Here is a 24,511-nt window from a genome sequence, read left to right on the forward strand (position 1 = left end):
ACTGATAGTGAATAAAATAAACTAATTTTTTTAGAAATAAAAAAAGTGATGTATAATCTGTAACACCCTAATATTCAAATCCTTATGCTCGAGTCATAAGTCAATGATATTACGGTGGTACGACTCTCAGGTGGATTTTTAATAAATAAATATAGGTAATTTCGAAAGGAGTATTAATCGAGAAGCCTGAAAAGAGTAGAAATAAAATCGCGAAGACGTATCTCTCACGTTTCGACAACAAAAGATAAACCGTGAAGCCGAAAACAATATACGGACAAGGCGTAGAGGAGATTAAGAGATAGATAACAGATAGATATATATAACATAAGTAAGTAGCTACTAGTCGCGACCCGCGAAGTTTAGGTCGGCTAGAGTACATTATGAAATTAGTTGACAACAGTATATCCTAATCTCTCCCGAAGGAAACATGAGAGCCTCTATAGGCAAATTCAAAGAGTTCAATACATAATATAAACTTTCCAAAACAAAGGTGGAGAGATTCTAATCAAAACACAAAGTAGAGGAAATAAAGATCTTCGCCGTCTCTCAGACGACCCACAACTCACTTCTGAGCACTTGGACCTGTATCTGAAAAACAAGAGATATATACGGAATGAGAACCCCGGGCCCATGGGTTCCTAGTACGGTAAAAGTGCCAAATAAATTCAATGTACTGCAACAAAAACTCACTAAGCATCCTAAACTTCTTCACCAATTATTCATCCTAGGTTCTCACTAATCCATGAATAGGCAACTGTCATAAGGGAGTGCTAAATTCAATTCATGTTTCACATGTTTCCCAACTCGCTGACTCTTCCACGAATCAGACTCAGAATCATAAGCAAAACCATCACCAGTTGTTCTACCTCAGCAGTTCTATATCAATACATCATCATGCAATCGCATCATCAATTCATCCTATCAAGAACAGCCCTCACACCCACCGACACCAGCATGAGGGGCCTCTCAGTTGTACAAACACAAGCAATACAGGCAAGTAATACACAAACATGATACAAGTAGAACAAGTAGCATATAGTCAGGTAACATGGCATATATAATGTAGAAATCCAAGACAAATGGCAAACCCAAACAATTCAAACATACGCAAATGATGAATGTCTGCCCTATGGCTGATGATATCATCTGTCGGTTATATAGCCAACCCGACATGTCCTGGTAGCTAACCATTGGACAAAAACACCCCTTGCGGAGCAAGTAGGTTTGAGCTACAACCCCCTTGCTACTGCCCGCTCAACCCAGAGCCAGTGAAATAATCACTACTGCGGCTACTACCCAGGCGGGTGTCTAAAAGCTCAACCTGGAGCGAGTGGATTCACCACTACTGCCGCTACTACCCAGGCGTCGCAATCTCTGACCTGGAGCAAGTGGGACGAACCACAACCCTTGCTACTACCCAGGTATCTCAAGCATTGGCCCGGAGCAAGTGGGACGAACCACAACCCTTGCTACTGCCCAGGCATCTCAAACATATATTCATTCAATCTCAATTCATATTATCAACATTCATTGTTATCAAATCTCAAACATTAACTTGGAGCAAGTGGGACGAACCACAACCCTTGCTACTACCCAAGTATCACAAATAAACATTTATTCATAATCACCCTTCATTATTATCAATCCTCAGACAATGACCCGGAGCAAGCGGGACGAACCACGACCCTTGCTACTACCCAGGTATCACAAATACACATTTATTCAAAACCCCACGATTAAACTCGTTTATCATAATCCTCCTTTTCCGTCTCATACCCAGAGCAAGTGGATAACGCCACTGCCTACTACCCGGGGTCGCACATCACATTTCAATATTTTTTCATTATTATCCATTTAACATATTCATTCATTAATCATATATGCATTTATACTCAGCCATAAACGATAATGGCTTTGCCGTAACTCGGCAATAACTCAGCCATCCGGCTCATGGTCCAATCAAGAACGGGCCATTTATCAATAAATATAGCCCTCCGGCTCATGGCATACACGGTACTTCCACCGTCATCCTCCATATCTCATATAATCATCTTTGATCATCATTGATCATAACTTTTCCCCTTGCTTCACTCGCAAGTTACCACATCCCCTAGCTCATTGCTAGGCATATCAGAATGATTTAATACATAAGAGGTGAGATCGGAGGCTTAGAAGTATGAGATTTGGCTTTTAAAACTCAAAAATCAACTTTGGCATGAAAACAGGGCCACGCGTACGCGCACTCCACGCGCACGCGTGGATGGCCACAAAACTCATCGACGCGCAAGCGTCATACGCGCGGACGCGCGGGTTGAAAAATAGCCAAACAACGCGCAAGCGTCAGCCACGCGTACGCGTGGGTGCTCTTGCGCCCCAGGCACAAAACTGGCACAACTCTGGCATAACTCTCGGGAAAATAGCTGGGCATTTGGTGCAGCGCATCAACGCGCCCGCGCACACCACGCGCACGCGTGGATAGTGCCTTCTTGAAGAACGACGCGTACGCGCCAACTAAGTTAAAAGCTGCAGAATTTACAGATTCAACCCCCAATCTTCCGACGGACATAACTTTATCATTTTAAATCATTTTTCACCCGTTCTTCAAACGGCATGGACATCTCAGATCCAATTTCATTTCTAAATAGATTTGGCACAAAACAGAGATCCGTAGTCCAAGTTATGTCCCGTCAAAGTATGCCCAAAAACCATATTTTCATACAAAACCACTAGGTGCCATTTTCAAAACAAGCCATTTTCAACTCTTTTCAAAATCAACCAAAACATGCCAATTTCAACCCTTTTTGAAATCAATCAAAATGTACCAAAATCCACATCAAGCCATCCTCAACTCACACATTGACACTTTACCAAAAATTTCCAAAACCACATCTAATCATTTTAACACTTCTCAATCAAATGGCTAAAGGACAAACACAATATCATGTCATACATCCTTCCTCATCCCAATTTCCAATAATACCATTTCCAATCAACCATCATTATACGTAATCAATATCATACTCACTATCACGTGATTTCACCCACAAATCAACCTTAATCATTCCCCAAGCATATATCACAACATACATATCTCTAATGCATCATCATACCATCAAGGCATCAATAATCATAATCACATATATGATCACATAATATATCTCAACCGAACCAAACATACCTCGTCTACATAATTTCACCCAAAATTACCAAATTCCACACTTCAACTTCTCAAACCTTATTCTTCAATAACCAACCTAATCATTCATATATTCATTATCTGAAATTCATCCAATCACTTGTGCCATCATACAATGCACACATCGACTTACCTTTCTTACCTCTTTCCGGCCTCCGGCCCAAAATTCACGGCCTCCGGCCCAATTTTCACAATTTAAATGCATAAACCACAAATCAATACTCATTACCCAGTACATCAAATTCTCAACCCAATCATTAATTCACATTACATATCAACTATGCATATTAGCACCAACCATTTACACAATCCAAACTTAATCCTAGGGGCATCTAGCCTAGGAATTCTCATCACAACACACGGTACTTAAATGAAACTTAAACCGTACCTCTTGTAGCCAAACCAATTAAGCCTCTTCTTTGGAATTCTTCACCAACCTTAGCTCCAAGCCTTACCAAAGCTCCTCAAGCAATACCAATCTCCCAATTGTGCACCAACATCACCAAATACACTAACATAACCAATGTCACATACATACATCAACCTAGGGCTCATAAAAATGACAAATCACAAGGGTTTGAGCACTTCTTACCTCAGCCCATATGAAGTAGGGATAGAACCCACTTAGAATCCATGTTGGAGTATCCCTAAACACCCAAAATCACAAGATTTCAACACTAACTACCCAAAAACGTGTAACAGTGGGGAATTTCGAAAACTGGGCAGAGATGAATGAAATACTCACCACCAAACTTAGATAGAATTGTAGAGGATGAGAAGAGCAATGCGTGGCCGCAAACGGCTCGTCAATCGGAGCTCCGTAGCTCAAGTTATGGTGGTTTGAAGATCAAAGAGAGTTAGGTTTTCTCTCTTCTCTTCTCTCTTCTCTCTTCTCAAATCAGCGCCCCAACCCTTCTTTTTAGGGTAAAATGAGCTGAAATGCTCACAACTAATGTTTATATATGTTGGGTCTTGGGCCCACTTAGGCCCGGTTCACTTATTTTTGCCCATTGGCCCAATTTTGGGCCAAAACCTTTAAGATTAGCGCTCTAAATCGCACTTTAAATATTTCTACCTTTCCTAATTATAATTCCTCATTTCTTAATCTTATTTACCCATAATCAATTTCCTCAGTTGTAGTACCAGACAGATCTCAGCCGGTACTGCCGGTCAAAATTCCACTGCGCACTTTTACGCAGAAAACTATATTTTCCGACTCGGAAAAATTCACTGAATCCAAATATCGTATTTAAATTATCAAATTTCAATTGCCAAATATTCCAACCATATTCGCTCCTATTTAACTTATTATTTACTAAATTTTGGTTAGACCGGGTATTACATAATCCAATATTATAGTTAATTGGTGTATTTTTTATATAAATTTAAAATTTTTTATTTTATTTTAAATAACAAATCAAATTCTCAGATTTAAAAAATCGGAGGATCAGATTTCTATAATACATAAATTGAAAGGTCTAATATGTGGTGAGATGAAATTTTTTCTTTTTGCTTTCAAATAAATTGAAAGGTTTGATTTGTATGTTTAAAATTTTTTTTAATACTAAAATATAAATCTGATCCTTAAATTTGTATTTTTTTTTAAAAAACAAAAATCACAAATCTAACCCTCATATTTGTGATATTAAAAAATAAATAAAAATTACAAATTTAACACTCAAATTTGTGGCATTCACAAAAAAATACACTAATTTTTCAGGGCAAAAAACCATAATAAGCCACTGCCAGGCCGAATTTACGTATATAAGCCAAAATCAAAATCGTTTCAATAATGAGCCAAAGCATATATTTATATAAATCGAACCAGTGTGGTTCGAACTGCATTTAGTAATAATTCGAACCAAAGCAGTTCGAATTACAAAAATAGAGATCTAACTAAATCGAACCAGGGTGGTTCGAACTAGCAACGCACGTAATTCGAACCATAGTGGTTCGAATTATAGAGAGAGAAGCTGCACCAAGTAATTCGAACCAGGCTGGTTCGAATTACACAATCCCTAATTCGATGAAGGCTGGTTCGAATTAGTGGGAGACAGAGCAGTATATATATGGTTGTAAACGTGAGTTGCTCTCATTAGAGGGTGTAAGATGGCTAGTGAGGAGAGTTTTGTTGTTTTGGTTCATCACAGAGGATCCATTAAGAGGAAAACTCATTCCGGTGTGAAGTTCACAGATAAGGATCCTCTCTGTATTGTCGTGAGTCCTACGACGAGCTATGATGACCTTGTTAGATCTGTGCTGATGAAGCTTGGTCTGGAAGATGCGAAGCGGGTTAAGAAGTTTTTCTATCGCATTCCAATCATGGTCCTCCAGGATACCGTGAAGTATGATTGTTTCACGATTGGTAGTGATGAGGACTTGCAAGTCATGTTTCTTTGTCGGCGGCAGTTTCCGGAGGTGAGGACACCAGAATTGTTAGCAAAGCTGGTTGATGTGGTATCCAGCTCAGGGGGTTCGAACCGGAATACCACCACTTTAGCCATGGCAGCCGGTTCTAGTTCCAGGCCTGCCGTTGCTTCTTCCTCCGTCCCTGTGTACGAGCTAGCGGTCCAACCTGTCGCCTCCCCGTCTTTTGCTGTTGATCTAAATGACAGCGTAGGCAACGAGGTAGGATCATTTGATATTCTGTCGAACGCTTTACAAGGCGTTGCACCGCTTGGCGTTGGAGACGGATTGTTGGGTGATGCAGAGGATGATGACGTCGAGCCGGATATGATTGATGATGACAGCGGCGATGATATCGGAGCGAGTGAGCCTGCACTGGCGGTAGGTGGTTCTAGCTCTGGCACACAGCAGTATCCACCACATTTTTTCTCTTTGGACTTGGATGCCATGAGGCAGGAGGGGGTTTCTGGGCACTCTGTTGGATTCAGAGCTAGAGATGCGGAAGGGACTGCTGGTCTGACAGAGTTCCAGGTTGGTCAGCAATTTCAGGATAAAGATGAGGCCCTGTAAGTGTGAAGACTTACAGCATCCGGCGAGGGGTACAGTACAAGGTAGTGGAGTCTGATTATCGCCGGTATGTGGGCAAGTGTTCTGAGTTTGGGAATGGGTGCACATGGTTGATTCGACTGAGTCTCCGGCAACGCAAGGGCATTTGGGAGGTCAAACGGTACAATGGACCTCACACTTGCCTTGCCACCTCCATCTCGAGTGACCACAGGAGTTTGGATTATCATGTGATATCGGCGTTCATTATGCCAATGGTAGGGCTGATGCATCCGTCAGCATCAAGGTGCTCCTAAATGCCACGGCAGCACACTTTGGGTTTAGGCCGACTTACAGAAGGGTCTGGATGGCGAAGCAGAAGGCAATTGCCATCATCTACGGTGACTGGGATGAGTCATACAGCTCCCCAGGTGGGTGTTGGGAGTCCAGTTGACGATGCCTGGTACTGTTGCAGTCCTACGGACGAGCCCCGTTCGAGTTGGTGGACAAGTAGACGAGTCTCAAGCCTATTTTCACAGACTTTTCTGGACGTTTCCACCGTGCATCGAGGCATTCCGTCATTGCAAGCCGCTAGTTAGCATTGACGGCACCCATCTGTACGGCAAGTACGGGGGGAACGTTGCTCATCGCGATTGCACAGGACGGAAACTCCAACATTCTACCTGTTGCATTCGCACTAGTAGAGGGTGAGAATGCAGAGTCTTGGACATTCTTTCTCTCCCACCTTTGATAGCACGTGACACCGCAGCCGGGTCTACTGGTTATATCGGACCGGCATAACGGCATCAAGGCTGCGCTTGAGGCTCCTGACGGAGGTTGGTTACCTCCATCTGCATACCGTGCATTCTGCATTCGACACGTAGCGGCTAATTTTGCCCTTACCTTCAAGGACAAAGACGCACATAGGCTTCTAGTGAATGCCGCGTATGCCAAGACTGAGGTTGAGTTTGATTACTGGTTTGATATTTTGCGGTCTGAAGACCCGGCAATGTGTGAGTGGGCGAACCGGATTGATTATTCCTTGTGGACTCAGCATTGTGACGAGGGGCGGAGATTCGGTCACATGACGACGAATATCTCCGAGTGTGTGAACTTAATCCTCAAGGGTGTCAGAAACCTCCCTGTATGCTCCCTGGTGAAGGCAACATATGGAAGGCTTGCGGAACTCTTTGTTCGCAAGGGGAGAGAGGCTGAGGCCCAGATGGGAACCGGACAACAATTCAGTCAGCACTTGGTGAAGTGTATTGAGGCCAACTTGAAGATGGTCAGGTGCTTCACGGTGACTTTGTATGACCGGGATAACTCCGAGTTCACCGTAGCAGAGACCACTCCGACTGGTTCTTTCTCATTGGGTAGCTACAGAGTATCTCTTGCCTCTCAGACATGTGACTACGGGTACTTCCAGGCACTTCATTTCCCGTGTCAACACGCACTTGCTTGTTGTGCCTACTCACGGGTTACCTGGACCTCTTATGTTCACAGTGTGTATCGGATTAGTTCGGTATTCAGTGTGTATCGCATGGGATTCACACCTCTGATCCCGGAGGGTTTCTGGCCACCATACGATGGGCCCATTGTGATGCCGGACCTTGACAAGAGGCGTGCGAGAGAGGGTCGTCCGAGGTCCACTAGGATACGGATGAATATGGACGAGGCAGATCCGAACCGGCCAAAGAGGTGTGGCCTATGTCGCCAATCCAGACACACACGTCGAAGTTGCCCACAGCTAGCTGGATCGTCTCACACAGGGGGCCATTAGTCGCCATGTTCTTAGTCTTGGCACTTTTTTTTTTTAATTTTCGCGTTTCGATGTTTTATTTAAGCACTCATGTAATTTATTGAGCTTTGTGCGTTGTATTGTGGATGCTGCGTTAACTATTGAATATGTTATGTTTCACTTTGAGTATTTCTACAAGTTTGGTGAATGCAAATTTTAATAAATAAATCTACATATTACATTGTTATCTAATGCGATGACTATGATAGTCAATGATATAACCAATAAACAACTGTTTTCAAAGTACAACAACATGAACAAAAAAAAAATAAGTTGGCTAAAATAACAACAAAACTACACACGGCCACCATACATGAATGAAAATGAAAATCCAACATACATGAAACATGAATCATCTAAACAGATGCGAGCCCGTAAAGCAACGACGGGGTACCCGTGTCCTATGACCTCAGCGGATAAGTGGCTCCTCGTCCTCGATCTCATCCTCCTCCTCATCCGGGGCAGGCTGTGCAGGTGGCGTAGAATGGACGGGTGCCGCAGACGGCCCGTCAACTGAACGTGATGCAGCGGTGTAGGCGGAGGGTGGGGTACCTCCCAACGCAAAATGGTCAGCAACAGATGTCGTAGGAGGCTCGTTCAAATCGACATCTAAATGTGCCTGTGTGCCGGAACTCTGACCACGCCTCCGGACAGACGCGTCCTCCTGCATAATGACAGTAATCTCGTCTAGAAAGTGTGAACCCCCGAAGTTCGCATCAAGCGTATCTGCGGCAAGAAAATCTGCCCACTGTGATCCCGGACTAACCCATGGGGTACTCTCCTGAAGAGCCTGGTCATGGCCTGGTACACCAACGAAGTAATCTCCAAAAGGCCCCGCTCCAAGCCCAGCATCACCAGTGTCAGCCCTGTCACCCATACCTAACCCATACCACTCACCTCCATGTCCGCCATCATGGGTACTACCACCAGCAACTGCAACAGCCCCTGCACCATCTGCACTCTAGGACCCTTCTCGCTACCGGTCTATCCGCAGCCTCCACATCTGCACTCTAGGACCCTTCTCGCTACCGGAAGGGTTGTAACCTGACCACCTGCATCATACATATGTCTTATGGCTACTTAAATGTGTGCTTAGGGTTTGTAATACATTATTAATGAGCATGGAGTTATGCATATTAAATTGAAATAGAGAAGGCTGAGTAGAGTACCTCGAGGCCAATGGCCAGCTGAACGTCTCATACCCTGCAGGCCTAAACCGAGGAAATCGCTAGAAGATCCAAGACTGAAGTAGCTGAAGTAGGCCCGCTAACTTGACCACATGTCTGTTCGCCACTCAGCACATGCACCGGTACAACCATGCCAGTGCTGCAGAACCCCAGCTGTAGGTACCCATCTTCTCCAGCCTAGCTATGTAGGGAAGCCATCTGATGTGAATGCGGTTGCCGGACTTGTCCGCAAACAGCTGCGTACCCTACAACATCATGATGTACGCACGGGCATATCGCCGCACAGTCTTGTCATCGGCTCCCTCGGGGCACTCACCAAAAGTCTCCTGGAACCAGCTGCAGTTCACTGTATACTTCTGAACTTGGCTGGGAGGAGGAATCACTCCAAGCAACTCCTGGAACCACACCCAGGCTGGACGGCCACCCTGGATGTATATCTGAAATTCTGATAGGCAGCCACTCACGTAACGCCCGTCCACTGGCAAACCCAACTGGTATGCCACGTCCTGAAGTGTGATTGTGCACTCTTCGAATGGCATATGAAACGTGTGCATCTCCAGATGCCATCGCTCGACGAATGCACTGACAAGGGCCTCGTCTAACCGGAACCATCTATCGTTTAGCCTTGCAAGATGGTATAGTCCGGCCATCTGCAAGTACGGAACGTATCTGTCATCCAGTCGCATGCCCTGCTGCCGTCGCATGTTCCTGATGCATCGCTGAGGCTGCGCATGACATGCACCGCATTATTAGAACCAGCTTCATAACCAATGACAAACATAACCAACACGATAAATCATCAACAAAACATCATACTAAATCAAACCGCATAAAAATCCATGAACGAGAACCACATGCAAAACAACTACCATAGACCACACAACTAAACCACTAACATAAAACAGCTTAACTAGAACCACTAACATAAAACAGCTTAACTAAAACCATTAACATAAAACAGCTAACATAAAACAACTAACACAAACCACTAATATAAAACAACTAACACAAACCACTAACATAAAACAACTAACATAAACCACCAACATAAAAAAAACCAACATAAACTACTAACATGAAGCAGCTAACATAAAACAACTAAACCATCCCACTAACATAAAACAACTAACATAAACCACCAACTAAACCACCAACCTAAAACAACCAACACCTACCACTAACGTAAAACAGCTAGCATTAAACAACTAACGTAAAACACTAACATAAACCACTAACATAAACCACCAACAGAAACTAACTAAATAAACCACCAACTAAACCACCATCTAACCCGCATCCTAAACCTCTCAACTAAACCACCAGCAATACCACTACGCTTTACCGCTAACATAAACCGCCACTAAAACCAAAGGCAAAACCACTAAGTCACATATACCACTAGCACGAAGTTATTTCTGTACTAACCTCGTCGTTGATGACCCCGGCTATATGAGTAACTCCGTCCAAGCGATATAATCGTGCCGGATCGTCCCCCATCAGCAGAGTATTCCGTTCAGATCTTCGTCGGAGAGAATCTAGGTCATTTTCTCTGGGATTTGGTGGGGTAGGAGAAATGAAGAATGGTTCGAATGAGGCTGATTCAAACTCCTTATATAGCCGAATCTTGAGTAATTCGAACCAGGGTGGTTCGAATTACTATTGGAGTCACGAGAAGGGTAATTCGAACCAGGTTGGTTCGAATTACATGGTTAGCTATGGTTGGTATAATTCGAACTTGCCTTGTTCGAATTATGTGCAATTTGAGTTCGAACCAGATCGGTTCGAATTACGTTCAACTTTTTCTCCTCCTAATTTGAACTAAGTTGGTTCGATTTACTAAGGAATGTAGTTTGAACCATACTGGTTCGAATTACATTAAAATAGGCCTTGGCTCATTGCTGAAACGATTTTGCTTTTGGCTTATTTACGTAATGCGAAACTTGCCTTGGCTTATTAGGGTTTTTGGCCCAATTTTTCACATTATTAAAAAACATCACAAAATTTCCAATAAGAAAAATAAAAAGTGGATAAAATAATGGTAATACTGGTAATTGGTAAAGTAGCAATTATATTGTATGAAAATAAAATTGATATTTGATTTAGACTAATATATTTTGTGTATCATTATTAAACGTAATAAAAATTTGTATATCCTTGTTATTATATCTTTCTATATATTTGTGTCACTGTTATATTTATATCTGAAAAGATCCTAACCAAACACGACTTACAATTGTGTTTTACACTATGATGCATGGATATTGATATGGACATGGGACATGATATAATACGGGACATGTCAATATGCAAATTTTAAAATTTTATAAGACACAGGAACACACATACATATAAAATAGATAAATCGTAATGATATTTTAATATGTTATTGATATTAAATATAAATTAATTTTTTAATTATTTTTAATGTCTTATTTTAATTATATAAAGTATTTAAAATATTTTTTGTTTTAATAAATAATAATATATACTATATCTAAATTTATTTTAAGAATATATGTTAAGAATGAGATTGGACACGCTAAGTGTGTCCGAAGAAAATTTTTTTACTTTTTATTAAGACAGTTGGATAGAGTAGACACGCGTGTTAGACACAGTAGACAAATGTAGGTGAATGTTGTGTCCAAAATGCATCTAGATTTTACACTTTATATATGTTAATCGTTTTTATTACAAGGATACGTAAATTGGATTATTACATTGATTCAATATCTATCCCGCGGGTCGTTTACTAGTATATGTATATAGCTGAATAGCTCTTTCTACATTAGCCATCATCAACGTGCTTTCACATGCCATGCCATTCTAAGAGATATAAATAGTGATGACGAATCAGAACCCGTTTACACGCCTTGCTTTCATTAAATATGTGCAACTTGTTTGTTGCTGGTAAAAAACACCTTTTTTTTTTCATTATATATGATGAGGCCAGAGACAGTATCTGACAAGCATATTGTAAAGGCTATGCTCTGTTTTATGTTTTACATTTAATTATTTTTTACCCTAATGGCAGGCAACTTCTGATGCTGCTTACATTAAAGGTTTTGGAATTAGCAGCGATAACCCTCCCCGCCATTTTTTTAATAACTTATCTCCAATGACCACACTACTAGCTTAGTTGTTAATCGTCAGTAGTAGTGGTGAGAATCAAATTAATATATAGGCATAACAAAACGAAAACAAGAAGAAGTTGAAGTGGGAAGTACTATGTTGCTAAGAATTCATCATGGTTTATATTTGGCTGGTAAAATAATTAATCTTATCTGGTAAATGACCATATCATAAAGATTGGTGGTTACTCACATCATAAAAATATTTTTACGTAAATAATATATAATATCTAGTAAAATATAACTTTGTTGAAATTTCTTAAGTTATTTATGGAACTGTCTTATATATCTAAGATATTCATAGTCACAAAATTTAATTTACTATTCAGAACCATATAAAATGAAAAATATGATTTTAGAAGAAGCTGCAATATTGAGATTGAGGTTGAGATGAGACAAAGGAAGGCAAGGATGATGAATGGGGAGTGGTGAGTGTGGACCAATGATGTCTTGGCTGCATCAGACACCATGGGAAATCGAAATTGAAGAAATTCCTTGATCCAAGAAGTACCAGAGTAACATGATCATCCATCACACAGCTGACACCTGTCCCCAACAAAAGTGCTGCATTCAATTTAGTGGCCTTTCAAATGGGATCATGAGATGGGACATTTCAACTCCAGATATACTATAACAACTCACGCTCACGGATGATGTGCTCAACTTCGTCATATACTACTAGAGTCATTAATTTTCACTATCACTATCAAGGGACCATCATGAACCAAATGATCCCTGAAATGACATGGTACGGTGCTCAACAACAAATTATTGCAACTGCAACCACATCCTTACTAATTAAATAACCCATCCAACCCGTTGTTTTCAACTAACTGATTTGAACTTGTTTTTCAAAAAATGCACAGCTAGGAAAAAGATGAAGGAAGTAAATTCAAATGATGATGGGATTTCAATTTCGAACGAAAGGTTCTAGCTATACTAGGTACTGGTTTATTATTGTGACCACGTGAAACCTCAAAATGATGAGTTGTGGTGGCATTAACTTGACGCTACAAAATGAAGTTATTTGAAGGAGTCTTAAAACAATTTCAACGTCAAATTAAAGGTCTTACTCTGTTGTTCCCTAATCCTAATAAATGTCGTCTAGTTAGATGAGTGTGGAAAAAGACAAAGGGCATTATTGGTATTTCCAGAGGGAAGCCTAAAACCTGAGTAGTATATATATAGGCAGGTGTCGCTGAGTGTTTAGCTTTCATTCTTTCCATTCACAAACAGAAACGGACGTCTATATGGGATTCCCAGTGGGTTACACAGAGCTTCTGTTCCCAAAGCCTGTTCTTCAAATCCTCTCCGTATTGGGTTACATAAGAAGGTTGATTTTCACCTTCTTCAGCTACACGGGCCTCCCCAACTTCCTCGAACCCGATGACACCGATAACACAATGCCCCAATTCCACCCCGTGTCGGAGCTCCTCATCAGAGAGATCCTTCCCGTGGTGAAGTTCTCGGAGCTGGTGGAGCCGCCTGAGAGGTGTGCCGTGTGCCTCACGGACTTCGAGCAGGAGGATGAGATCCGACGGCTGGTGAACTGCACGCACGTGTTCCACCGGGGTTGTGTGGACCGTTGGATGGGTTACGATCAGAGCACGTGCCCTCTGTGCCGGACACCCTTCATTCCAGATGATTTCTTCAATCACGGCCTCTGGGCTGCTTCTGCCATTCCCGAATTTCATGCTTAGCTTCTTCTTCTTCTTCTTAATCTCTTCATTTCATTTCCCTATGTATCTATGTGTGTACATAGTTCAGCTCCTCCAAATGGACCCGCGGCTCCTACAGTTTAATTGAATTGGTATTATATCCATCTCGGTTTAGATTACTTTTTCATATACAGAATTGGATTTGGCTTGCTACCAGTTGCCTTGCATTGCATTGCATTCTTCCTCTCTCTGCTTATAGATTATTGTTCCAGTGTAGATAATCCTCTTAGTTATATTTGGCCTTAGAAAAAATTGAACTTGGTAGGTATACTTGGACAAAGAAGATCGTGACTACTATAAAAGACATTCCGACTTCCAAATCATATATAAATCGTAAAATTAATCATGTGTCCAAGTCATATATAAATCATAAAATTAATCATGTGAGTATATCTCTTTGTTGTGATACAAAGGGCTCTTTTCATAACAAGAGATTGATAAATAAAATTGATGTTATGATTTATAGTCATTAAATTGACAATGATAGTCATTAAATTCATTGGTTTCAAAGTTAGGAGTAAGGCAAATAACCTGAGGAATCAATTATGATTCAGAAATGTTTGGTAACCAAAGAAAATCAGCCAAAAACAGTCATAATTTGTCTTATTTAGCATTCATTAATTGTTGCGACAATTAATTAATGTTAAATAAGGCAAGTTTTTGCTGTTTTTTTTTTTTTTTGTCTACCTAACATTATCCTTATGATTATATGGTAATAGCTGGCTAGCTTCTACTTCCTTACACGTGATCAATTCATTCATGTCTCATCAAAATTAAATAAGACTGAGAAAAGGTAAGCCGGCGTGGTTTGTTGAATAGAGGAGAGGAGGGCAGAATCGATAAATTATGAGACAAGGTGTTTGTTTAACTTTGAATGAATGCTGCTTATGTTAACGTTCTTCGTCCTGTCTGGCTCCATTCCACGCAACCTAGTCAAAATTATTAATATAATAAAATCGGTAGTGTGACCTGGTGCAACTGCAATAAAATAAGGCTCCGTGTTTCAAAGAAAATTATAATTTCCATGAATTAAGCATGCTTAATTAATTACTTGCTTCCCCTGCTTACTCGCCATCTTAAATTTTAACAGACGAGACCCTTTTTTATATTATTTATTTGGTGGAGTCACAGTTAAATTATAGTTTTGTTGGCAACCGATTTTTGGCGGAGCAGCGAGCTAACGGCTGTAGATCTTCTATTTCATATAGGAATTGGACCTTCGGTTATGCTTACCTGTACATGAAAGTTACAATAAATTAGTTATCAAATAAAATTTTTCTCATAAATATCTCTATAATTAATCTTTAATTTTAGACTGTTTTTAATCATTATTAAAGAGATTTGTAAAGAAATTAAATGGGAGAAAATTTACTAAGACTGAATGAAAATGATTATTGATCTGAAGCGTGTATACAAGGCTCACGCACTCTTCCTATATAGATGTAGAGCAAGAATATCATCAAGATTCTATTATAAGATGAAGGAGCCCATGTATGCATGGACTATTACTGTTGAGCCTAGTTTGATTTTGGGTTAATTATGATGACAAACATTTAATTGGGTTGAAAGTCCAATATGGTTTAATGGGTGTTTTATTGTAGCAAGCCCAAATATACTAGTTTATGCTGCAACAGCCCATCACAACAAATAGAAAAACAGCTCACATTGTTCCTTAGTGCAGTAAACAAGTCCAACAATTTCTCATAGCATCGTTCAGCAACATTAAATGATTATGTATATATTTGCTAAAAAAGAAATATGAGGATAGCTGTATCATGCAAGGACAAGTGTGGCTCTGTAAAAGCAAGCAAGGACACAAAGGGCACACACACTAACTCAAGGACATCAGCAAAGCACTGCTGTGGATCGTGGTTATGCAAAACACAAACTTGCATAGAGCTGCAGCAAAGAAATGGAGCAGAATGGAAAAGAGGAACATGCCAAGGAAGAAAGAAACACCAAGGATAGCAGAGGTAGTGGTGGAGCTCCTCGGACAGCAGGGGAGGTGGAGTAGGATGAAGAAAGGACGGCATGCCATCAAGGACCACTCCAACGGACAGCAAGGAAAAGCAAAGAGGATGAAGCTACCATGAAGCCAAGCTGAAGATATATAACAAGCCTCACTCCAACATTTCAAGTTAAGGAATAGAGCACACACTTTCAGAGCACCTTCTCTAACACAGAGCTGAAATCTCTTTCTTCTACTCAAGCTTAATTCTGATTTATTGTTATGGCTGTCTTGCGTTATTTTCTGTTTTGAGAAAAGGCAATTATGTGAGGTTCAAAAGCCAAGAGAGAAAAGGCAAGAGTGATGCAAAAATAGCCACTGTTTGTTTTTCTGATGTAATTTGGGTTTATGAACTAGGATTAGTTCCCCTTGCCAAGTTGGATTAGCACTTGGTGAGAATTGAATCTGTGTAGATTTTCCTTCTAAGTTGGGATAGCACTTTGGGGTTGCTAAGCTTTGGTGAAGAAAGCTTAGGGGTAGATACTAGTTGAATTAGGGAGTAATTCAATAGTATTGGTGTATGTAACCTGAGAATTATAGTGAAAATTCTACCATGGTTTGTGGTGGAGACTGGATGTAGGATTCATGACACAAAGAATCCGAACCAGGATACATGCTGGCCTCTTTCTCCTCTTCTCTGCACTTTTAATTTTCTGCGTATGAGATAATTTCAAATAATCTCCTGCAACTCGAGAAATAGCAAAAACAGAGTTTGAAACTTTAAGTTTTAAGCCAACTTGATTTAACCCCCCTTCTCAAGTTCAACTAGAACCATCAATTGGTATCAAGAGCAAGGTCTCAGAAAGGCAAGCTTCACAGCTTGGAGTAAAGATCTATGGCCAACAACTTGAATCCCAACATCGTGGCTTTCACTCTTACTGAAGGGCAGTCTAATAATAGACCTCCCTATTTCAATGGCAGCAACTATTCCTACTGGAAAGAAAGAATGAGAATCTTCGTGCAATCAATCGACTACAACATCTGGAAGATCATTCTTAACGGACCAGACGTTCCCACCAAACAGAATGCTGATGGAGAAGTAGTGGCAAAGGAAGACAGTGAATGGACAGATGAAGAAAAGAAAAAGGTTGAACTCAATGCCAAGGCAATCAACTTGATGCACTGTGCAATCAGTTTTGAAGAGTTCAGAAAAGTGTCAAGGTGCAAAACGGCTAAAGAAATCTGGGATAAGCTCAGACTCACTCATGAAGGCACTAAGCAAGTGAGGGAGACCAGAATTGACATGCTAATGAAGGAGTATGAAATGTTCAGTATGAAAGAGGACGAGAGCATCGATCAAATGTTCGAAAGGTTCTCAATAATCATCAACAATCTGGATGCCATGGGAAGAAACTACTCTGAAGAAACCTTGGTAAGGAATATTCTGAGAAGTCTTACTAAGAAATGGGAAGTGAAAAGCACAGCCATCTCTGAAAGGAATGATTTGATCAAAATCACCTATGATGAGCTGAGAGGCAAGCTACTGGCTTATGAAACCACTTACATGTCTCAAGACAAAGATGACAAAAAGAAAAGTATAGCACTAAAATCAAGAATGACAGCCCAAGGAAAAGAATCTGATGACAGTTTCTTAGATGAGGAAATGGTGCTCTTTGCAAGAAAAATGAGAAGACTACTGAGATACAAAAACAAAGGCAAAAGAAGCTCTTCATCCAAAGATGTCAAGAAAGATCAAGTCAAGTTCACTTGCCATCACTGTAAGGAGCCTGGTCACTTCAAGTCAGATTGCCCTCAACTTAAGAAAGGTGAAAAATCCAAGAAAGACAAAAAGAAGGTGATGACGGCAACATGGGAGGACTTGGAGAACGACACCAGCTCAGAGAGCTCAAATCAAGAAGCTCAACTATGTCTGATGGCAGATCATAATGATGAAGATGAGGTAGATCTCTCTGACTTATCTATTGATGAACTGCACTACATTATCAAAGACATTTCTGTGAACTCTAAGAAACTCTTGGATAAGTATGCTAAATGCAAGAAAGAAAATGAGGCTTTGAGGACAGAAAATGATCTTCTTTTGAAAAAGGTTAAGGCAAATGAAACTAGTAATGAAAAGTTTTTAAAAGAAGAAAACATTGCCTTGCGAACTGAATTAGAAAAATTCAAACTCAAGCATGAAGTTACTGTTTCCACTGATTTGATTTCTGAAAACAAAAAGCTGAATGAACAAATAAAAAATTTGAATGAAGACTTAGCAAAGTTTGTTCAAAGTTCTCAAAATCTGAACAAACTACTTGCTAGTCAAAGGTTTGGATCTGAAAAATCTGGACTTGGATTCATAGAGGAAAACAAGGCTGTTTTCAAACAAAACTTTAAAAAATCTGAAGCCTCCTCTTCCAAGCTTTTCAAACCAAAAGGATTCAGCAAAACTCAAAAATCAGTAAGCAAGAATCATTGCTACAAATGCAATAGAAATGGTCATGATCCTCCTCAATGTTTCATCTTTCTTAAGTCTTTTGGTAATGATAGTAAATTATATAAAGTTGTTCATGATTATAATGCTCTTGGGCAACCAAGAAGATTTCACATCAAAGGATCCAAATGGATTTGGATATCTAAGGTTAGTTGAAGAACATGCAGGTTTGCCTTGCATCCAAGAAGAAAATGGACATGGAGTATCTTGATAGTGGATGTTCAAGGCATATGACCGGAAGGGATACTTTCTTCATTAAACTCAACAAGTATAATGGAGGATTTGTTATTTTTGGAGATAATGGTAAAGGTAAAATAATTGCCATTGGTAAGGTTGGCAAAGATTTTTCAACTTGCATTGATAGTGTCTTTTTAGTAGATGGGTTAAAGCATAATCTATTGAGCATAAGTCAATTGTGTGACCTTGGATATGCTGTAACCTTTAGAAAATCTGATTGTGGGTCATAAATGAGAAAACAGGGGCTGTTTTATTTGTTGCCAAAAGGAGTGACAATATTTATGGAATCACTCTAGATGATCTAAAGGTTCAAAATGTAACTTGTTTTTCTTCAATGGAATCTGAAAAATGGATGTGGCATAAGAGGTTAGGACATGCTAGCATGTTTCAAATCTCTAAGCTTGTAAAAAGAGGCTTAGTTAGAGGTCTTCCAAATATAAAATTTGATAAGGACATCATTTGTGATGCTTGTCAAATGGGTAAACAAATTAAAACCTCTTTCAAACCCAAGAGAGATGTCTCTACTAAGAAACCACTGGAGTTGTTGCATCTTGATCTGTTTGGACCTACTAGAACTCAAAATCTTGGAGGAAAGAGTTATGGCATGGTAATTGTGGATGACTATACTAGATTTGGCTGGGTGTTCTTTCTTGCTTATAAACATGAGGCTTTTTCTGTTTTTGAAAAGTTCAGCAAAAAGATTCAAAATGAAAAAAGTTCAAAAATTGTTTTAATAAGAAGTGATCATGGTAAAGAATTTGAAAATCAATACTTTGAATCTTTTTGTGATGAACAAGGCATACCACATAACTTCTCTTGTCCAAGAACACCTCAACAAAATGGTGTTGTTGAGAGAAGAAATAGAAGTTTACAAGAAATGGCTAGAGCTATGTTATGTGAATATGAAATCCCCAAGTTCTTATGGGCTGAAGCTGTGAATACAGCTTGCCATGTTTTAAATAGAACCATCATTAGAAAGTTTTTGAAGAAAACCCCATATGAACTTTGGAAAGGGCATCCTCCTAATCTTAGTTATTTTCATGTGTTTGGCTGCAAGTGTTTCATTCTGAATATCAAAGAAAATTTAGGAAAATTTGATCCTAAAACACATGAAGGGATTTTTCTTGGTTATTCCACTAATAGCAAGGCCTATAGAGTTTATAACAAGAACTCCAAAACTGTCGAGGAAACCATGCATGTTACATTCTGTGAATCTAACAATGTTCCCAGTGTTTGCATTGATGATAGTCCAGGTTTTGAAGATGAATTACCAAAGAACACTGAACCAGTTCCACAAAATCCAAGTTCTCATGAAGTTACACCTGTTAGCTGCAAAAATTCCAATTCTGCAGGAGATAATTTGGAATTATCTCCTGTCACAGCAGAAAATACTGATGCAGAAGCTATTATTGATCAAGAGGAACCTGGATCTTCAACACAAATCAGAAGGTCCAAGGAATGGAAGTTTCTGAAAAATTATCCTGAAAAATTCATAATTGGTGATCCCTCCAAAAGTATTTCAACAAGGTCATCTTTGAAAAGAGTTGAATCCAACAACTTAGCTCTTTTATCAAAGATTGAACCTCAAAACATCCAAGAAGCTCTTGCTGATTCATCTTGGGTGTTAGCTATGAAGGAGGAATTGCAGCAGTTTGAGAAAAATTAGGTCTAGTCATTGGTGCCTTACCCAAATGGAAAGAAAGTTACTGGCACTAAATAGATTTTCAGAAACAAACTGGGTGAAAATGGATCCATAGTCCGAAACAAAGCTAGATTAGTTGCTCAAGGATATGATCAAGAGGAAGGGATCGACTTTGATGAGTCCTTTGCGCCTGTAGCTAGAATGGAAGCCATCAGATTGCTACTTGCTTATGCAGCTCATTGTGGCTTCAAGCTATTCCAAATGGACGTAAAGTGTGCTTTTCTCAATGGCATAATAGATAGAGAGAGGTTTATGTGGCTTAACCACCTGGGTTTGAAAACAAATCTTTTCCTAACCATGTTTTCAAACTAGCTAAGGCCTTATATGGTTTGAGACAAGCTCCTAGAGCTTGGTATGAGAGACTTAGCTCATTTTTATTGAAAAATGATTTTCAAAGAGGAGCCACTGACACCACTTTATTTATTAGGAACTATCATTATCATTTTATTCTTGTGCAAGTTTATGTTGATGATATTATATTTGGTTCGACTAATGAGGATTTGTGTGCAGATTTTGCTAAGCTTATGACCAATGAATTTGATATGAGCATGATGGGAGAGCTCAACTTCTTTCTAGACTTGCAAATTAAGCAAACTGCAGAAGGCATATTCATCCATCAAGAAAAATATGCAAAGGAACTTGTCAAGAATTTTGGGCCGGAATGTGCTAAGCCAATGGGAACCCCCATGCATCCTAACATCAAGCTTGATAAGGATGAACATGGTAGAGATGTTGATGAGACACGCCATAGAGGGATAATTGGATCTTTGATGTATCTAACATCCTCAAGGCCTGATATCATCCAAAGTGTTGGAGTTTGCTCAAGGTTTCAATCAAAGCCTAAGGAGTCCCACCTCTCAGCTGTCAAGAGGATCATCCGATATGTGCTTGGTACCATTGATTATGGTTTATGGTTTCCTAAGACTGATTCATTTCAATTAGTGGGTTTCTGTGATGCAGATTTTGTTGGGGATAGAATTGATAGAAGAAGCACAAGTGGCATGTGCTGCTTTCTTGGAAAATCTCTCATTGTTTGGTCTAGCAAAAAGCAAGCTACAGTAGCTCTTTCAACAGCCGAAGCTGAGTATATTGCAGCCTCTTCTTGTTGTTCTCAATTATTATGGCTGAAAACTCAACTAGCTAACTATAAACTGAATGTCTCAAATATTCCATTATTTTGTGACAACATGAGTGCTATTAATATTTCTAAAAACCCTGTTTTGCACTCAAGAACAAAGCACATTGAAGTTCGTTTTCATTCTATAATAGAACATGTGTAAAATAAAAATTTAGATATTCAGTTTGTTAATTCTGAAGGTCAGCTAGCTGATATATTCACCAAACCATTGATAGAGGAGATGTTCTGCAAGTTGAGAACTGAACTGGGCTTTCTTATTTCATCCCTGTTTTCGTAATGTTTCTGATTATGAGATCTTTTATGTTTTATCTCATAAATCGCGGTGAAATTTTTTTGGCAGATGATGAGCAAACTTCTTTAAATCACCATGAAGCCAATGGATTCAAATCTGAACACAATACATGATGGTCGTCTAGTGCTGAAGCAGTCTCTGCACTCATGGGCTTTTCTTTATTGAACACTTTGGGGCTTTTTCAATTTTTACTAAAAATGGGCTTTCAAATTTTTTTGGGGCTTATATTCATTTTCAACGTGTATCATTCTGTGACACTCTGGTTTTGTATGCACTGCTTTCAAAAATTCCCATCTCTTTTGCTTATTTACTTGTAAGGCATATGTATGCTTGTGTCAGTACCAAAAATGCATTACCATATCGCATGCTTCTTACAAAAATTTTTCAATATTACAATGTTGATTTTGGGGCTGAAATTGCAAAAGATTGTAACTCATATATCAAAGGGGGTGGTGCAGTAAAGAAAACAGCTCCTAGGCATCGCCAAACTGATGACAGCACTGATGTTCCCTCTGATTCCCCCTTCCACCTCCACTACAATCAAGGTCATGATACGCATTCTGAAGAATGTGCTTGAAGAATTCATAAATCTGACTGACCTTATTCTCCATCATGGTGCTGAGCACAAAAGGAACCAAGTTTTGGAGGAAAATACTCTCAAAAAGACCAAAGGAAGGATTCACATTCTGCGGAACTTTGTGGAGGATGTTGAGGTTAGCCTCACCACATCTGACAATGAGGGGGAGGACGATGGAACCTCTGATGAATCCAACTCTGATGCCTAGCTCATTTTATCTCATCTGTGATTATGACTTAGTTTCCTTTTGAACTTGTTAAATATTTTGGATGACTGTAAAGACTTTAACTACTCTGCTACTTAAACTATATGCACCAGCCACTAATAAATTTTGTGTAGGTTATTTTTTCGTTTCCTCCATTTATGACAAAAGGGGGAGAAAAGAAAAGGAATGTTAGTTTTGGCTTAGGGATTAATAGTAATAGTTAAGAACAATGATATGATTTGTGGTGCTATGATTTGCTGTGAATTGTCCTGTGTTGAGATTAGTGTTAATTGCTCTGTTCTTTCATTACTGTGATATACTGTTTGGAAATATTGGTCTTGGCTGTTTTTAAGTTTTGCCCAGGTTAAGAAGTAAGCCATGATCAAGGGGGAGTAATGCTAACAGTGAGGGGGAGCAACTCACAATCCAAATGTCATCAAAGGGAAGTGTTCTTAACACTTTCAAATTAGTCTTTAATTTCCCTATTTTATCATGTTTGTCATCAAGGGGGAGATTGTTGAGCCTAGTTTAATTTTGGGTTAATTATGATGACAAACATTTAATTGGGTTGAAAGCCCAATATGGTTTAATGGGTGTTTTATTGTAGCAAGCCCAAGTATACTAGTTTATGCTGCAACAGCCCATCATAGCAAATAGAAAAACAGCTCACATTGTTCCTTAGTGCAGTAAACAAGTCCAACAATTCCTCATAGCACCGTTCAGCAACATTAAATGATTATGTATATATTTGCTAAAAAAGAAATATGAGGACAGCTGTATCATGCAAGGACAAGTGTGGCTCTGTAAAAGCAAGCAAGGACACAAAGGGCACACACACTAACCCAAGGACATCAGCAAAGCACTGCTGTGGATTGTGGTTATACAAAACACAAACTTGCATAGAGCTGCAGCAAAGAAATGGAGGAGAATGGAAAAGAGGAACATGCCAAGGAAGAAAGAAACACCAAGGACAGCAGAGGTAGTGGTGGAGCTCCTCGGACAGCAGGGGAGGTGGAGCAGGATGAAGAAAGGACTGCATGCCATCAAGGACCAGTCCAACGGGCAGCAAGGAAAAGCAAAGAGGATGAAGCTACCATGAAGCCAAGCTGAAGATATATAACAAGCCTCACTCCAACATTTCAGGTTAAGGAAGAGAGCACACACTTTCAGAGCACCTTCTCTAACACAGAGCTGAAATCTCTTTCTTCTACTCAAGCTTAATTCTGATTTATTGTTATGGCTGTCTTGCGTTATTTTCTGTTTTGAGAAAAGGCAATTATGTGAGGTTCAAAAGTCAAGAGAGAAAAGGCAAGAGTGATGCAAAAATAGCCACTGTTTGTTTTTCTGATGTAATTTGGGTTTATGAACTAGGATTAGTTCCCCTTGCCAAGTTGGGTTAGCACTTGGTGAGAATTGAATCTGTGTAGATTCCCCTTCCAAGTTGGGATAGCACTTTGGGGTTGCTAAGCTTTGGTGAAGAAAGCTTAGGGGTAGATACTAGTTGAATTAGGGAGTAATTCAATAGTATTGGTGTATGTAACCTAAGAATTATAGTGAAAATTCTACCATGGTTTATGGTGGAGACTGGATATAGGATTCATGGTACAAAGAATCCAAACCAGGATACATGCTGGCCTCTTTCTCCTCTTCTCTGCACTTTTAATTTTCTGCGTATGAGATAATTTCAAATAATCTCCTGCAACTCGAGCAACAGCAAAAACAGAGTTTGAAATTTTAAGTTTTAAGCCAACTTGATTCAACCCCCCTTCTCAAGTTCAACTAGAACCATCAATTACTTAACTACTTTGTCTACATGCTGAGCATTTTGATTGTTATAGATTAATCTTCTATTAGCCTCTTTCAAACTCAAGGTTATTTTTGGAGTAACTTTGAGTTTGAATCTGAACTTATCAAAGAAATCAATGGACTGGGACTTGGTAAA

At 39.7% G+C, this 24,511-nt stretch overlaps 1 protein-coding gene and 2 pseudogenes across 2 annotated transcripts; all 3 read left to right on the top strand.

Annotated features, from left to right (window-relative positions):
* Positions 1-5,305: 5,305 nt before the first annotated feature.
* On the top strand, positions 5,306-10,952 carry LOC107633455 (uncharacterized; annotated as a pseudogene).
* Positions 10,953-13,488: 2,536 nt separating this feature from the next.
* LOC107634571 (brassinosteroid-responsive RING protein 1 pseudogene) lies at positions 13,489-14,146 on the top strand (annotated as a pseudogene). The gene has a single exon (XR_015907564.1). The product of XR_015907564.1 is annotated as a brassinosteroid-responsive RING protein 1 pseudogene (transcript).
* Positions 14,147-16,819: 2,673 nt separating this feature from the next.
* LOC148572088 (uncharacterized) lies at positions 16,820-18,574 on the top strand. The gene has a single exon (XM_088507368.1). The coding sequence runs from the start codon at positions 16,820-16,822 to the stop codon at positions 18,572-18,574; it is 1,755 nt and encodes a 584-aa protein (XP_088363494.1).
* The last annotated feature ends 5,937 nt before the right edge of the window (positions 18,575-24,511 follow it).

Source organism: Arachis ipaensis, chromosome B3, assembly GCF_059453495.1.
Source record: "Arachis ipaensis isolate K30076 ecotype BB chromosome B3, ASM5945349v1, whole genome shotgun sequence".
NCBI classification, from domain to species: domain Eukaryota; kingdom Viridiplantae; phylum Streptophyta; class Magnoliopsida; order Fabales; family Fabaceae; genus Arachis; species Arachis ipaensis.